Genomic DNA, 16,694 nt, shown 5'->3' on the forward strand with positions numbered 1-16,694 from the left:
CCTCACGCTGGTCCACGAGTCCTAGCGAGCAAGCTGCCCTCGGCTGCCCCCACCTCAGCCCTGTCCCCCAGCCCTGTGCACTGGAAAGGACTCCTGTGTCCTGGCCATGCTGATAAATATGGAAACTCCATCTTTATTGGCTGTATAAACATCTCTGTCTGTACATACATTTCATACATCATAGTGCAGGGACCGAAGGGAGGGCCCACGGGGCAGCCCCAGCAGCACAACAGCTACCCCCCTATCCCCAGAGCCCTATCCGCTCTGTGCAAACCACGGCCGACAGCTCCTGCTCCCGCTTCCTCCCAGGAGGAGTCACTGTATAGAGAGGGGGTCAGAGGTCAAGGGGCTAGGAGACAAGAGGTCTTGGTGGGGGGAGACACGCCACCAAGAATCAAACACTGAAGCAAAACGGACAACTGGCACAGGCAGCAAGCAGGGAGGAAGGGGGGAGGAGTCCAGCTACCCGTGGGGACGCTGGTGAGGGCACTGGAGTCCGGCCCTCTCTACCACAGGAGAGGCATGCTCAGCCTGCATCCCAGGGAACTAGACACAAGGGGGCCACCGGCAGACGAAGGCTGGCAAGGGGAGAACGGGAACAAAGGCCTCAGTCTCTGTCCCCCGCCTGCAGCCCCTCTCTCACACCACTAAACACTCATTTCTGTATGTCCGGCTGGGGAAGTCGGAGACTGAGCTTCTGTGGAACTCTGGTGCCTGAGCAGGTAGGTGGTGAGGGAGAAAGCGGTTCTCAGGAGAAAGGACAGAGACTCGAGGGACAGCAGTGAGTGGAAGGAGAGAGGGCCCCCTGGCCCAGCCAGGGGATGATAGCAGCAACTGATTCCCATGAGGAGGACAGGGAACACAAAAGAAGAAATGCAAGAAGAAATACTGTGGGAAATAGGGGAGGGGCTGTCTGCTCCGCCCTCTGCAGAGCCTCAGGCCCAGTAGCTGAGGCAGGTGCTCCCTCCCCTCCGCCCACATGGGCAGTGGGGGCAGTGGGACGTGGAGCCCCTGACCAAAGCGAGTGGGACCCACAGATATGACACTACGTTTGGGTCTGCCCCGTCCAACCAGGGACTAGGGCCCAGGGACTGATGATAGGGGTGGCACGGGGTCAGAAATATGGGCGCAGAATGGCTTGGCAGGGGCCTAACCTGGTAGGGGCAGAGTGACGATACACCCTTGGGGCCTCAGGTAAAGAAATCCTCAGGGAAGTCAGGAACTGGGCACCTGGTCCTGTGAAGGGACAGGAGAGAGAGAAGGGGCCGGCGTGTGAGAAAAGTCCCTAGCCACTCAAGGGGTGCAGGTCCACTTTGACTTTCTCGCCACAGCTCAGCATTCCGATGGTGGGGAAGAAGCCCCCAGAGGGTACAACAGCATCCTTCTTCCCGATGATCTTGCCATTCCGAGTAAAGAACACCTGGCGGGGGGGGGAGAAGAATGGAGCGGGCAGCTCTGGCCTATTCTCTGAGGACGTACCAGCTAGCTACACAGGACTGAACCCCACTCACTCCCAAACCCCAGCATCGCTCTAGGAGAGACTTGGGATGATGCAAGAAGTGACCACAAGAGGGCGTCCTAAGGCTGGAAACCAAGTCTCAGCAACTCGGCACACCCAATGCCTCAGAACAGGGCACACCCACAGCAGGGCCAGGCCTTCCCTCTTCCCTCCCCTGGCTCCACTTTCTATTCCTAACAACGCCAGCCCTTGCCCAGGCCCAAGAACCCTAGTCCAACCCCAAACCCTCCACACTCACCACCACCTTCTTGCCCTCATGCTCCTGCTCTATCTCTTCCCCATCTTCTTCCTCTTCCTCTTCCTCCTCTTCCTCTTCCCCTTCCTGGTGCAGGTACATAACGTTCCGAACATTCCGGACAGCTCGGGCAGTCGGGGACAGGATCACCGTGTCACAACTGTCATCACTGTCACCTAGGAAACCAGAAAACCTGAGCTCCTGGAGTACGGCCCCCACTCTCCACCCTCCACCCGACCAGCTTGGTTGCCCCACCCCACTCACCCTCACTGTCCAGAATGTAGTCCCGCGGGAACATGATCCCACAGCCCATAATGTCCCCTTTGTAACAGCGTGGCCCAAAGGGGTCCCCCACACCACTGCCATGGAAGATCTTCCCATCGTCTGTTGGAGGGAGAGGAGAGCATACAGTGAAGGAGAGGCTGACACACACACACACACACACACCCAGCAGCCCCGGCTTGAAGTTGACGTTTCATCTTTCTGGCCCAGAGGAAGGGGGAAGACAGGTGAAACAAAGATTTAGAGACAGAAGCGGGAAGAGGGCTCCACATTAAAAAATACAATAGAAAGAGCCCAGCTGGTGTGGCTCAGGTTGAGCATTGACCTATGAACCAGGAGGTCATGGTTCAATTCCCAGTCAGGGCACGTGCCCAAGTTGCGGGCTTGATCCTCAGTAGGGGGTTTGTAATGATTCTCTCTGGTCATTGGTGTTTCTATCTCTCTCCCTCTACCTTCCTCTCTGAAATTAATAAAAATATATTTTAAAAAATATAGAGAGAGACAATGAGGGCCCATTTCAAGAGCTAAGGAGGAGAGTCCTCAGGGAGCTGGTCAGAGGGGAGGGGAGCAGGTGGGACCAGGAACTCCCGGTTTGTTCTTTCTAAAGAAAGCTCCAAAGGAAATCAAGATGACCAAAAAAAGAAAATGCAGAATCTGCAGGAAGGGCACAGAGGGAGCCAACTCAGAGGCCTGGAATGTCCAGTTTGGGCCCAGATCCCCGCCCTGGCTCTGCTCCCCGGGCTTTTAGGGCTTGGAGGAAAAACACAGATGAGGAGAAAGCAGTTTGGAAGGAAAGCAGATGACAGCAGGGAAAAGCTCTCCAGCCAGAAGCTGGAGGAGAGGCCACTTGGGGGGGCCAGGAAAATGGATGTCCCTGAGTCTCTACATCTCTCAACCCCAGCTTCCCCAGGGCAGCCCCTGCTCACCTGCATGATAAGCCACAGACCCTCTGCTCCAGCCAGGGTGCCTGTTCTTGGGATAATCCTGCACAAAAAAGGAGAAAGAAAACCTGTGTACAATGACAAAAGAGGACAGGAGTGGGGAGCATGTGAACCTTCAGTCTTCTGGAATAGGCTACAAGCCAGACGGCTGCTCACCACCCTGCAGCCTCACCCCTGCAGGGGAAGCAGGGAAGGTGAGAAGGGTTCTTGGCTTTCCTGGCCTGGGCTGCAAGCTGTCCCCACCCCACCCCCAGGGCTCAGTGCGTGTGATGCAGTCACAACACTCTCAGTCCTAGGTCACTTGGGGTCTGTACCCTTACACGGCAGACACACACAACCAGGCTCTGTCTCAGATTTACCAGGATCCCCAGCCCCACCCCAAAGCCCCAGAGCTGAGAAGCCCCACAGGCAAAAAGCAGCATCGTGCCCACCTTCCGGGCCAGCCCCAGGGCGATGTAGCATTTCTCTCCGGGGTCTACGATCTCCACCTCGAAGTAGTGGCTCCGGGTGCTCAGTGGGTGCCGGGCCTGGGCCAGCCCTACATCCACGATGCTCTTGCCCTTGCCCAAGTACTCCAGCAGCTGCGGGGGAGAGGGGGGGGGAGGATAAGGAGGCAGGCTCACACGGCCCTGGAAACCTGGTCCCAAGGCCATCTGGGGACCAGTTTCCTGTGTCTGACAAAAAGCCCTGGCTGAAAGGTAAAAGATTGGGCCTTAGTGTTCTGGGCAGGCATGGGAGAAGAGAGATGGGGCTAGGGTAGCAACGACAGCAGCATGAGCGAGAAGGCTGAGCCCCTTGCAGAATGCTGCACCTGCCTGCCTACTGAGCCTTGTTTTGGGGGAGACAGGGAGAGCAGCACAGCAATGCGGATGGCTGAGTGCTGGGAACCACAGGCTACATCATCACTTCCCTGGACAGCCCTGCGGGGAAAGGCACACCCTGAACAAGAGGAAAGGTGAAGTGAAGACGAGGCTCTGAGGAGACCTGGCCACTTTCATGGAGGGCCTAATGTGGACAGGTAAGATGCCCACGCCAGGTGTTCGGGGGAGGGGAGAGAAGCTCAGAAGCCAATTCCGTCTGGGATGAAACTGAAATAATTCTCAAGGTGTTTGTTTTATTTGACTTCAGACTGAGCTGTGCATGGCTGGGGTCGGGGAGGTGCCAGAGGACTCAGGTCAGCTCTCCTCCTTCATTTAACGTGAGGGAGGGAGCCGCACAACAAAGCTAGGGAGACAAACTCTCCAGTCCCAGCCCCTCGTGGTGTGTGTGTATATATATAATTATTGATTTCAGACAGGAAAGAGGAGGGAGGGAGAGAGAAAGAGAGAGAGAGAGAGAGAGAGAGAGAGAGAGAGAGAGAGAGAGAGAGAGAGGGAGAGAGAGAATGAGAATCACTGATTGGCTGCCTCCTGCATGCCCCCTACGGGGGATCAAACCCACAACCCGGGCATGAGCCTTTGACTAGAAATCGAACCCAGGACCCTTAGTCCCCAGGCCCATGCTCTATCCACTGGATCAAACCAGCTAGGACCCCTCGTGGCTCTTTGAAGCTGGAGCAAAGGTGTGGAGAGGGAATGAGAGGGAAGATGACTGAAGGGCTCTTCAGTCCACAATGGTCCTGCCTGGGCATGATGGGGTGGCAACTCCAATCTGGGAGGATTTATTTGTCAGTCGCCATGGTAATAACAGAACTATGACTCAACTCCATTCCCTCTTTCTCCCCACCTTCAGCCTCGCCTGGGATTCCTTAATCCCTTTTTCATTAGCCAAACTGCCCCTTAAGACTTTCTTCTACCTTCCCACCCTTCCAGCCCTGAAGAATACACTTTCCCTGGGGACCTCCTTCACATACTCCTGGACGCCTTGGGACGCTGGCCTCTCGCCCCACCAAAGCACCTGCCTGAACAGGAAAGGGATTGTGCTCACCGGCAACAACAAGGAAGCCTGTCTTCGGCATCCCCTTCAGAGAGGAAATATAGGGACTTGGTCCCCTTCTCAGCTCTGGGTTCCCAAAGCCCTGCCACCACAAGCCCAGCCTCCCTTCTCTGCCAAAGAGAACTGGAGGCGGGGATGGGGGCGGGTGTCAGGGTAAAAGCCAGGGATGTACAGACCATCTAAACCCACACCCAGGCCGACTCTCCTCTCCTTCCTGCAGCCAGGGCCTTATGCTCTAGCCCAGTCTTCTCCACACATCGATCGCACCGCTTTGTTTCACCAGAGCCGGGTGCCCTGCGTCATCTGCTGGACTTCTGGACACTGATTAAGACCCACAATGTTTAGATCCTGCTCATGGTCCTCTGCGTGTTCTCTGCTTGGCCTGGGTTCCTGCTCTGCACCTCTCCCCACAGCCGGAAGGGCTGTAGCTTGATGCACACTAATGAGCTTCCATCCCACCCAGTCCGAGCTGCCCCCAGACCACCCTCTCCACCCAGCATTGCAGAACTGGGTGGGAGACTCCACAGCTGCCCTTGACCCACTCCATCCAACTGGCCTCAGCGTAGACAGCAAAGTGTTCTCCACTCCCAAAGCCAAGAGACGGCGGATCCAGACCCTGATCCTTGGGAAAAGCCCATCCAACCATTCCCTCTAGCTCAGCCCCGAGAAGGGCAGCGCTGCAGACTCGTCTATGGACAGCCTTCCGCTAAAGGGCCAGGAAGATAAAACACACTAACAGGCACTCACAGAGTTCAGGCAGACTGCTGACGGCCTGCTGGACTAGACCCCTGCACAATGTGCCCTCTTCAAGAGAGGGGCCACCCACCCCTCAGGACAGAAGCCACCCCAATTCATCTGGTCCTCTTGGATCCACTCACCTGCTCCTGGGCAAAGTCCCCCCCAAGCTTTCCAGAACCTTCTCAGAGAACTTAAGGGATGGAGTGAGGGGAAGTTTGGCCTTCCTGACCATCCTTGCTTCAATCCACTCCTCCCCTCCTTAGACTAGGGCTATTAGGCACCTAGAGGAGAGTCTTAGTTGTAAAGCCTGATGCTGGTCCCTTATCTGTGCCTCAGATGCCTTAGTTTGAAAGAGAATCAATCAGACCTGGGTGCAGATCCTAACTCCTATTTCTTACTGGCCACTAACCTTGAGCACTTCCTTAAGCCTAAGTTTCTTCATCAGTTAAATCAGGATACTACTATCTGCATCTCTAAAAATAGGTGAGAAGATGAAATTAAGTGTCAAGTGCTTATCACAGAGCCTAACACCCAGTAGGTGATCAATACACATTTCTGCCTTTCCCTAAATCAGAAATGGGGGTTATACTGAAACAGGCCAACATATCAGTGCTCCCTAAACATTAATAGTCACCCCAAAGCTGCGGCAGACTGGACATGCCGATCACAAATTAGGAAATGATCTTTCACCTCAGCATTTACGTCCAAAGGGAACAGTCCCTTAGGCTCTCAGCACCAAGTCCTGTTTTCCCAAGACAGATGGCCACTTCCCAGATGACTCTGCCCCAACTGACCATCTGTCCTCCTCCCAGTGTTTCTCTTCAAACAGTGCCCAATCTGCAGGAATGCTCCTTTATACCTTTGGTGGAGGTAGAGGGAACCCTTTCCTTGGGACTCTCATACCCCGCTGCCTCTTATATGTCCCTCCAAACACAACCAAAGCCTTGAGAGGCCGATAGGTGGACTCAATGCCAGAGTGGAGGCTGCAGACCAGAGTGCAGAGAGCCTACTGCACCCCCCTCTCCCTGTACCATAGCACTTCTCAGTTTGTGCTCCCTGCTGGTGTCTGCCCTCCTCTCGCCAGCGGAAGCCCTAATCCCTCTTGACAGGAGCAACGAAAGGCTCAGTGCCCTGAGGGCCTAGAGGAGCTGAAACAGGAACCAAGAACATGCTCCCCACCAGCCAGCTCAGGCCCCAACACGGTCTCCTCCTGAGTTAGGGCCATGAAGGACCCCTAGGAGGGTGGGGCCTCATTCACCCCCCTTTGTGTATCAAAGCTGTTGCCCCGTCACTATGGAGTTGTCAGAGGAGCTCTGACTAGAAAACAAAGAAAAGACAGAATGAGTCTAATCTCCAAGCTTTACTAACCGCCCCCCATTCTCTACTCATTACCTTTGTGTGCGAGGCTTTGGGGCATGGGTGAGGTGAGGGACAACACCCCCATTCCTGAGCAATGCAGCAGCTACACTCCAACACCCTCAGAGTTCCAGGAAGGAGGGAAGCTGAGGCCACAGGAAGCAGGGGAAGAATTCCACTCAAGAAAGCCAGGTCTTGGCTGGTGTTGCTCAGTTGGTTAGGCATTATCAGGGAATTGTCTGTGCACCAAAAGGTTGCTGGTTTGATTCCCAATCAGGGTACATGCCCAGGTTCAATCCACAGTAGGGGGCGTGCTAGAGGCAGCTGCTTGATGTTTCACTCTTACATCAATGTTTCTCTCTCTCCCTCTCCCTTCCTCTCTCTCAAAAAAAAAAAAAAAAAGAGCCAGGTCTAACTCTTTATAGACACTCAGATTAAGCAAACATGACTGAAAATTAGCACCTGTTGCTGAAACCGGTTTGGCTCAGTGGATAGAGCATCAGTCTGTGGACTGAAGGGTCCCAGGTTCGATTCCAGTCAAGGGCATGTACCTTGGTTGCGGGCACATCCCCAATAGGGGGTAGACAAGAGGCAGCTGATCGATGATTCTCTCTCATTGATGTTTCTAGGTCTCTATCCCTCTCTCTTCCTCTCTGTAAAAAAACAATAAAATACATTTTTAAAAAATTAACACCTGTTGAATAATGTAAATAGTGGGTATATGAATGTTCACTGTACTATTTTTTCAACTTTTCTGTATGTTTAAAATTTTCCATAATGAATGTTGGAGAGAAAAACGTCAGAAATTGAATTTGCTCTTCTTTTAGGAAGAACCAGTGAAAAGGGAGAAGAAAGGATGAATGAGATTCCAAAACTGAGAAAAAGGACTAGGAATAAAAGAATCCCAAGGCAACCAAATAAACTCACCCAGGAGGGCCTTGGCTGAAGGACAAGAGAATCCCTGGGAAGGAGGAATTGAGGCCCAGGAACTCCAGATTCATCTTAAGAGAAGGGGGCAGGAGAAGAGGGCAGCAGGAGGGGAGATGAGTGGCGACAGGAGAGTGGGCTTGGACAGAAGGTAACAGCACATATTAGGCAGTGGAAAGGCAGTGAGTAGGGTTCAAAGAATGAATATCTGGGCTTAGTTTTGTCACTAATTCACTTTTTAACATTTTAAAATATATTTTTATTGATTTCAGAGATGAAGGGAGAGAGAGAGAAATAGAAACATCGATGGTGAGAGAAAATCATTGATCGGCTGCCTCCCTCACACCCACACTAGAGATCGAGCCCACAACCCAGGCATGTGCCCTGACCGGAATCGAACCGTGACTTCCTGGTTCATAGGTCAATGCTCAACCACTGAGCACACTGGCCAGGTACTAATTCACTTTTTAACATTTGAACAAGTCTCTTCACTTCTCTGGGACTATTTTTTCATCAGCAGCATAACATGGTATCAGGGAACGTGTGGCCGTCACAATGCCCAGAGACAGAGATGCTAAGCATCCTGTCCATCAAGGAACTGTCTCACCTAAAATGCCCACAGCCTTCGTACTAAGAAACCCTGGACTAGAGGGCACCAAAGCCTCTCTCAAATCTTTGTGGTTCTAAAGGGTGCTCTCCTGGGAACATCACCCAGGGCAGGATAAACAAGCTTCAACACAGCAAAGGTCTGAGGTCCCAGGGAAGGGCTCCCCACAGAGGGGAAGGATAAAACTGGAAAGGCAAAGAGGAGAAAGAACCGTGCTGAACATAGAAATAGGAGGCACAGGCATGGTCCAAATGACCTCCCCTAGGCTCCTCCAGACTGACACAACTCTGATTGCTGGATCAGAAATTCAGTGCATGACCACAAAGGGGAGGGCATCAACAGACAAGTGGACGGGAGGCCCAGGGGATGGAAGAAAGTGGGTAAGTCCCCTTATTAGAAAGATGCACCCCATAAAGGCACATTTCCTTCAGGAGGCGCATGCCCAATCTGCTCCAGAGGAGCAAGTATTCAGGGAGTAGTGTGCCCACCCTGCTCGCTGTTAGAAGCTGGAGGGTCTGAAAAAAAGAGCCAAATGTAACGGCTTATGTCTAAGAAAGAAAAAAAATCTTCAACGCTTGGCCTGAGAGTGTTGGGGGAAGGGCAGAGAGGAATGAAGGCTATTTATAAATGTCTACAGGATTCTGCATCAATTAGAAAAGATTGCCTGGGAGGAGCCAGGAGCAGAGTGGGGACAGGTCCAGGCAGGGAAAGCACGCCAGGAAAACACTCTTGAGGAGAGGTCAGGGACGAGAGCGGGAACACAGCCCTGGCTCAGTCCCAAGTTCAGCTCTGTAGGTGTTGTCAAAATGATGGTGGAAGTGGAAAAGAAAGAGAAAAGGGCCTAGGAGTGGGCCTCCTGGCTCACAGCATAGCAGTCCTTGAACCCTAGTGTCCAAAGCAGCAGGACGACACACTTTCTGCCATTTTCCTTGAGTTTAACTCACCTTGAACTCCAGAAAGGCGGGAGGGGGGGGGGGCCTTGCTCATTATCCACTTCTACCCCCCAACCTCACCCCCACTGCTTCTGTTTTGCTCTCAAAGGCTGATTTGAAAACAGCCTGGGTTGGTGGTGAGAAGGCCAGAGGATGGAGAAAAGGTTGAGCTGGGAGCAAGGGGGGCAGCAGAGGGACAATTCGAAGTGGGACGTCTGGGCAGTCCACTGGAGACCAGGGCCAGACCCCAACTCAGCATCCATTCACTCCCAACCTAGCATGAGGTACAGAGTGTAGATGTGAAGGTGCACACACATCCCAACAAAATTTAAAATCCAGGAAAAGACTAAAGCAGGCATGAAAAGACTAAAGGAGTCAGGGAAGGGGTACAAGCCAGAAAAGAGAGAGAATACATCTTTTTAACCAAGATGTATAAAAAAGCAAGCAGTGCATTGACAAGAGTTCTCCCGGACCTTCCTATGCCGCTAGTCTCATCCTCTATAGAAGGTAGAGGGAAAACAGAAGATATTGACATTGACATTTACTCAAAATGAGCTCAAAGAACCTTTCCACACGAGCAGGACTTGTGACCACACTTGCCGCACAGCAGTGAATGGAAAGCCTGGGGAGCTACGCTGTGATACAGCCAACGGGGGATGCAGGCATCCTGCCTCCCAGTCAGCCCAGCCTCTCAAAGGCAGGTGTGCAGGGCAGCAGGGCTCACCAGGTGCCGAAGGAGCCAAAAAAGACAAAGGAGAACTGCTACTCGTTCTGAGAGTAAAGCTCTCAAATGAAGGGGATGGGAAGAAAGTGAATCAGTGCTAAGAAGAAAACAGATTTTAAAAAATCGTGTCAAGACTCCCCCAGGCTATGCTGCCACAATTCCCATTTTCCCAAATCTTACAAAAGACACCGTCCTTACCCCCAATTCTAAGCAATTCAGACCTGCTTATGTGGCCCACGGGTGTCCTGCCCAGCCCTCCCGCCCACCCCCGCTGCCCCTTACTTACAGTTCCACAGACCCTGACATCATGCAGCCGGCCCCATTCGTCCTCATAGCTGTCCACCATCATGACACTGTCGTCCTCACGGCCCAGCTCCGCGTTGAGGTGCAGCCGTACCTCCTCACCCAGGGAGTGCATGCCCACCGCTGGGAACAGCCCGTCTGGGGACATGGGCATGATAGTGGAGCCCACCTGCAATGGGGGAGGGAGGGAGCTGCCATCGGGCTCAGTTTTGCATAGCTCATCTCATTCTCGCAGGTTACTTTTGAGATGATGCAAAAAACAATTATCACATACGCCGCCAGACAGAAAAACAGAGGTGTCAAAAAAAAACTTAAAGCTGCTAAGTACTCCTAGCCGAGCAAGGTTTGCACAGAGCTAGAAGGCAAACACAAGGCTTTCAACTTGCTATGAGTGTGTGTGTGTGCATGGAGGCAGGAAAATGCTGAGGCCTAGGTGCTGAGGGAGTAGGACTTCTCGGCCTAGGCCTGAGGAAGCAGTTTTCCCAGGGTTGGGTACAGAGCTGGTGGCTCTCTTTGCTGTGTGCTCTTATCCCACCTCTTCCCTACTTCTAGTCTCTCTCTGAAGAAGAAAGGGAAGGAGAAGTGAAACAAAGAAAATAAACACAGAAAAGACATATCCTCGAAAGTATTCAAGTCAAAAACCCGAAGAGGAGCTCCAACTTATATAGCCAGGCCATCATCTTCTCTTCTTTGTTCCTGCTCAAAACCCTCCCCCAGTTCTGTCCCCCACAATTTCTGCTCATCTGCCATGGCACTAGCTGCCCCTCTGCATCTTTCATCTGGGTAATGGCCAGCTTCCCCTGGGCAGGGAAGTGTCTTCTTCTACACCAGATGTCAGGAGAACCTGAAGCTGGACGGAAGGAGGCGGGATCGGAGCAAGCGCCAGCCAGCAGCCTCTTTCTTATCACTCCCACAAATTCTTACACAGCTTCAAACTGCTTAAAACCAACTTGGGATTTCCACTTACCCGCTTCCCGTTTTTGGTGAAGAAGATCTGAGCAGTCTGTACATCAAAGGACACAGGCTCAATACCGCAGCCAATCCGGTCCCCGGAGTTGCACTTTGACCCAAACTGGCGGCCCTTGGCTCGGCCATTGTACAGCCTGTGGACAGAGCAGCGCAGACACGGGGCCTGAGCTGAGCCTCCCAACTTCTTCCAGGTGCCAACAGCTGAGGCCTCACCTTGCTGCTTCCCAGTCATCCTGTGACAGCATCTACCTATGTCCCAGCACAAGTCCTACCCTTCCTCTAAGTCTACAAACCTCCAAGAGTAGCCATTAGGCCATCTTCCTGTCCTGATCAGAAAAGTCTATGAAAATACCCCGAGACAAGTGAAGGAATGGCAAAAGCCACTCTGAGGTAGTCCTTTATATCTAAGACTAGTGGCCCAGTACACAAAATTCATGCACATTAAAAGGGAATTAATTAAAGGAAATATTTTAATATTGCTATTGGCTCTTTCTCCATAATAAAAGTTATCAGTGATGAAAGAAAATTAGTAAAATGTATATGAAAATCTTCCTCCAGTCAGAGTCTGTGGCACACCGCGGGACCTAGAGTCAAGTCCCTGCCCACCTACACATGCTTCGAAAATGCAGGAGACCCAGACTTAGCTGGCCTCACCCCCATTGGGTGAGACCCAGCCAGCCCCACCCCTGCCAAGCTCCTCCGGGGAGGAAACTCAGCCTCAGGTCCCCCGGCCTGGCACTGGGTAGGGTAGTCTCAGGTCCCCTGATAAGCCCTGCCAGGCAGGGGGTGCAGCCTCAGGTCCCTCGGGTCCCCTGTCAAGCCCCCCTGGGTGGGGGGGCGCAGCCTTAGGTCCCCCAGCTCGGCCTGAGGTCCCCTGGCCCCAGCTCGAGGGCTCCAGGGCGTGATGACCATTTGCATATTAGCTTTTTTATATAGGATTCCCTAACCCCCGAATCCATAGGAAGGAGGTTAGGTTCCGCAGGAGGAAACTCACTTGCCGTCATCAGCATGGTAGGCTACAGAGTCAGGCAGCCAGCCAGGCTGGTGATCCAAACTGTAGTACTGAGGGACCAGCCCCACCGCGATGGTGCCTCGGACACCACTGTCCACAATCGACACCTGGAGGGAGGAGAGCAGGGCAGTTAGCACAGGTCGGAATGGGAACTGCTGCTGCTGTGGGGAAGGGAGGCGAGCCATCAAAGGGGACTGAGCTCAAAGAGACAACAGACATGGGAATCGGAGAAAAAGACAGGGCACTCAGAGGGGGAACTGGGAGAGTGGGGGCCTACTTTGCCATGATTACTTAGAAAATACTTTCCAATTAATGGATAGAACTGGACGCAGATGCTGGGCTTGGGTTAATGGTGGGAAAGGACATGGGTCAAAGTCTACTTGGATGAGGGGCAGGAGAGCTGAAGGGACGGCATGACAGGACTCCGGGGCTCCTCTCTCTCAGATTAGGCACCATGCTACCCTGTGCCCTTTTCCAAGCCAACAGGCCAACAGGACAGCTCTGACGGAAAATGAAAAGGCCCACACTGTGAACCCAGTAAAAAAAAAAAAAAAAAGGAAAGAAAAAAAGGTTCTTGGAGCGTAATGATCTCACCCCCTGCTCTGCCCACCTCAAAATAATTGCTGTCCTTGGTCAAGGGTCGAGAAGCCACATAGCAGCCAACTTCACCGGAGTTTCCATGGTAACTGAGGAGGAATGAGTGGGAAGTTCCATTAGCAACCTAGCCCAGGAGTTGGGGGAAGGGCCTCATCTCCAGCCCCGACCCTGCGAAGGCCCGCACAGAGGAGAATCCACTAGGCCAGTGTTTCCCAACCTTCTCTCATGATGAGAATCACCTGGTGGAGTTGTTAAAACACAGATTCCCGGATCCCAACTAAGAAGTGCTAAACTAGAATTTTTGGGAACATATAGGTAAAATTGCATACCTAACTTAGTGCTCTGTATATAAAATCTGTCTTAGAGCACTAGTTAAGTATACAATTTTACCTATATGTTCCCAAAAATTCTAGTTTAGCACTTCTTAGTTGGGATCCGGGAATCTGTGTTTTAACAACTCCACCAGGTGATTCTCATCATGAGAGAAGGTTGGGAAACACTGCACTAGGCCACACGTTAGGACATCGGCACAGACACAGTAACAAGATACTTGAGGTCCTCCCGCTGCCTCCAATCTGGGTCCAAGCCACTCTGACCAATGCAAGCCTGGTTTCTTCGTTTCCAGGGGGAAAAGACAGCAGGGCCTCCCTTAGTTACTAAGGGTCTCACAACTCTGTCCAACCTCAATCCCTCCTGCTGCAGCTCCGGCCCTTTTCCTCTGGCTCCGTCCTCGGGGAGCTGGAGAACGGCCGGTCTCTATCCTCTGGACCATAGCCCTTCGCAGACTGGAAGACAGTTATTCAGTCCCCACTCCTCAGCTTTCTTGTTTCCAGGCTAAATAACACTACTTTCTTCCCCCCTTCAGTGACAACTTTGTGAGTTGGCTCGAAAGGAAAGAGAAAAAAAACACAACCCAAAGGGTTGTAAGGCGGTGAGCAGGATGCATTACAGAACCATCCTTCCCCAAACAGGAACTCCACTGCCTTTGAAATGGTCACTCGTCACCTAAGGCAGTGGACAGCAAACTGCTGCTCGAGAGCCACATGTGGCTCTTTAGCCCCTTGAGTGCGGCCCTTCCACAAAATACCACGTACCCTAACTAAGTTAATAACAATGCACCTACCTATATAGTTTAAGTTTTAAAAATTTGGCTCTCAAAAGAAATTTCAGTCGTTGTACTGTTGATGCTTGGCTCTGTTGACTAATGAGTTTGCCGACCACTGCCCTAAGGCATCGAGACACAGGAAGAAGGCCCCTGGCATGCTCTCAACCATCCAACCCACCCACCCCCACCCCCGCACACAAGTCTGTTCTCTGCACAAGATGGATGACCTCAGTCTTGGGCGCTTGGGCAACTCCTGAGACCCCCGGCAGCCTCCTGCCTCTCGCATGACGGCTTCCAATGAGACCAGGAGATGGCCCAGAGTCATGGGCAGAAGGTGCAGGGGGAAGCAGCACACACTGCTCCACGCAGAAAGGCCCCCACGGTCAACAGCACCGCCCTCCCCGGGCAGTGTAGACAGTCCTCTGCCTCAAAAAAAAAGCCCGTTTTCATCTCTAAGATCTGGCACACGAAGGAAAATGTGGAAAACTCCCCTCAACTCACCTCAAAGTGTCTCCATCTACAAGAATGTGCTTGAACCTCTCCTGATACCGGAATGCCCGGACCTCCCGAATCTCCCGGATCCGCCGACGCCAATTCAGAAACCGGTAGTGCAGATTGAGGTCATCCATCTTGTTCATGAGAACAAACCTGTGTGGGTGGGGAGAAAGGGATTGAGAAGGAAGCAGGGCCCTTAGCAAAGCGTCTCAGCCTGTTTTATCAGCAATGTGGTGAGGGCGCTGGACCGGAAGCCAGTCGCCCAGGTGGACCTCAACAATCTCCGTCTTCATTCTTTCGTTCAGCAAACGTTTTATAATTCTAGGTGCTACAGACACGCTGTGGACGAGAGGGAGGGGATTCCAGCTCTAACAGGGCTTCCATTCTAGTGTAAGGAGGCAGGCCAGAACATAGGCAGATGTGACCATGTTAGACACCGGAGGAAAAAGCAGTGAGGGGATCAAGAACATGGGGTGACCTCTGTCTACAGAAGGCCTCTCTCTGAGGAGGAGACATTAGAGTTGGACGAGAAGGAGCCAGGCATGTTACAAGTCCAAGAAAGGGCATCCCAGGCACAGGGGACAGCCAGGACACAGGTCCTGGGGTAGAAGGGAGCTGGCCTGGAAGGGAAATAAAAAGCCAGGTGGCTGATGTATAAGAAACAGGAAAGATAACACAAGAGGAAAACAAGAAGGCAGGGGCCAGATCAAGGCCTTAGAGACCATAGTGAGGAGTTTGTGCTTTATTCCAAGTGTGACGGGAAACCTGTGGAGGGTTTTAAGCGAGGAAAGGATACGGACTTAAGGCTTGTCAGGTCTTAAAGATCATTCAGGCCGTTGTGGGAGCACTGACCAAAAGAGGAGCGGGTGTGGTGAACCATGAATGATGCGGCTGTGGCACCAGTTCAGATGACAGCCGGCATCCACTCAGATGGCAGCAGAGAAGATGGAGCGGAGTAGAATGATTTGGATGTTTGAACCACCAATGGTGCTAACATAGGAATGAATGAATGAACTAATGAACGAACAAATGAATGAATGAATGAATGAGTGAGTGAGTGAATGAATTTTTCCTGGAAGCCAAAAGTGAGAAAAGGGTGCAGTACTTTCCCTGTTCCCCAAACCCTGAGACAGGGGTCCCCTCAGGCCTAACAGTGCTCTGCACACAGTAGGTGCTTCGTAAGGGCAGGCCCGGAAGGGTAAGCACCTGCGGGCAGCCTGTGCCTGTCCTCCCTCGGCCAGGGCTGATCCGAGGTAGCGCCGGCGCCCCAGACTTCGGGGCATCTGCTTCCCCGGAGCCCCGCAGCCGTGGCACCGGCCAGTGGCGGCAGCACCAGCCCCGCCTCCACCCGCCCGGCCACTGAGAGGAGACCGGGGGCGCCGCGGCCAGCCTGTCAGATGACGACGCCCAGCCTCCCCACGCCTGGCGCGGGGCGAGGGTCCCGACCGGGGAAGCCTCGGAGCAAGAGCGCCAGGCGCCGCCCTGGGCTCCCGCCTCCCGCCTCAGGCCCAGGGGAGACCCGGGATCTCTGGGACCCCGCCCCCGATCCCCGCCTACCGGGGCCGCCGCGTCCTCCTCATCCATAGGCCTCTCAGCTCGCACTCCAGCTCTTCGGCCGCCGCCACCACACACATCCGGGTCCCCGCCCTACCTACTCCCTAAGGCCCGCCTCGCACTACTCTCCTAGACCAATCCGAAACGACCTCGGATGACAGGCACCTGCAAGAGCCAATAGGAGGGCGCAGTCGGGGTCGGGCGCGGCCCGGTGAACCGGGTACCTAGCGCTGGGTGGGGCTGGCAAACCGGGGTGTCGGGGCGTGGGAGGCGGCGACGTGGCGGCGCGCGCGCAGCGCCGGGCGGTCTGGGCGCTGACGGGGCGATAGCAGGGTGGCTCCTGGGCAGGCGGAGAAGGTGGACGCGCGCGGATAAATACTGGCTAGTGTTTCCTGAGCCGCGGTCTGCACGAGATGTGATGCCAAAAGCTTTGTGGGGATTCCTTTTAATATACTCTATAGTT

General features: G+C 53.4%; 1 protein-coding gene across 2 annotated transcripts; it reads right to left on the minus strand.

The window, feature by feature from the left end:
- Positions 1-105: 105 nt before the first annotated feature.
- SPRYD3 (SPRY domain containing 3) lies at positions 106-16,372 on the minus strand. 2 transcript variants are annotated; one of them, XM_036458506.2, is made up of 11 exons: positions 16,235-16,372; positions 14,684-14,830; positions 13,091-13,166; positions 12,463-12,587; positions 11,467-11,602; positions 10,483-10,668; positions 3,409-3,558; positions 2,963-3,020; positions 2,019-2,138; positions 1,758-1,930; positions 106-1,420 (listed from the first exon to the last, which is right to left on the minus strand). In XM_036458506.2, the coding sequence occupies exons 1-11, from the start codon at positions 16,309-16,311 to the stop codon at positions 1,286-1,288; spliced, it is 1,383 nt and encodes a 460-aa protein (XP_036314399.1). In that variant the 5' UTR covers positions 16,312-16,372; the 3' UTR covers positions 106-1,285. The 2 variants fall into 2 exon arrangements, with proteins under 2 accessions (XP_036314399.1, XP_036314400.1); XM_036458507.2 differs by lacking the exon at positions 10,483-10,668.
- Positions 16,373-16,694: the final 322 nt, after the last annotated feature.

This window comes from Pipistrellus kuhlii, unplaced genomic scaffold, assembly GCF_014108245.1.
Source record: "Pipistrellus kuhlii isolate mPipKuh1 unplaced genomic scaffold, mPipKuh1.p scaffold_m20_p_3, whole genome shotgun sequence".
Lineage (NCBI taxonomy): Eukaryota > Metazoa > Chordata > Mammalia > Chiroptera > Vespertilionidae > Pipistrellus > Pipistrellus kuhlii.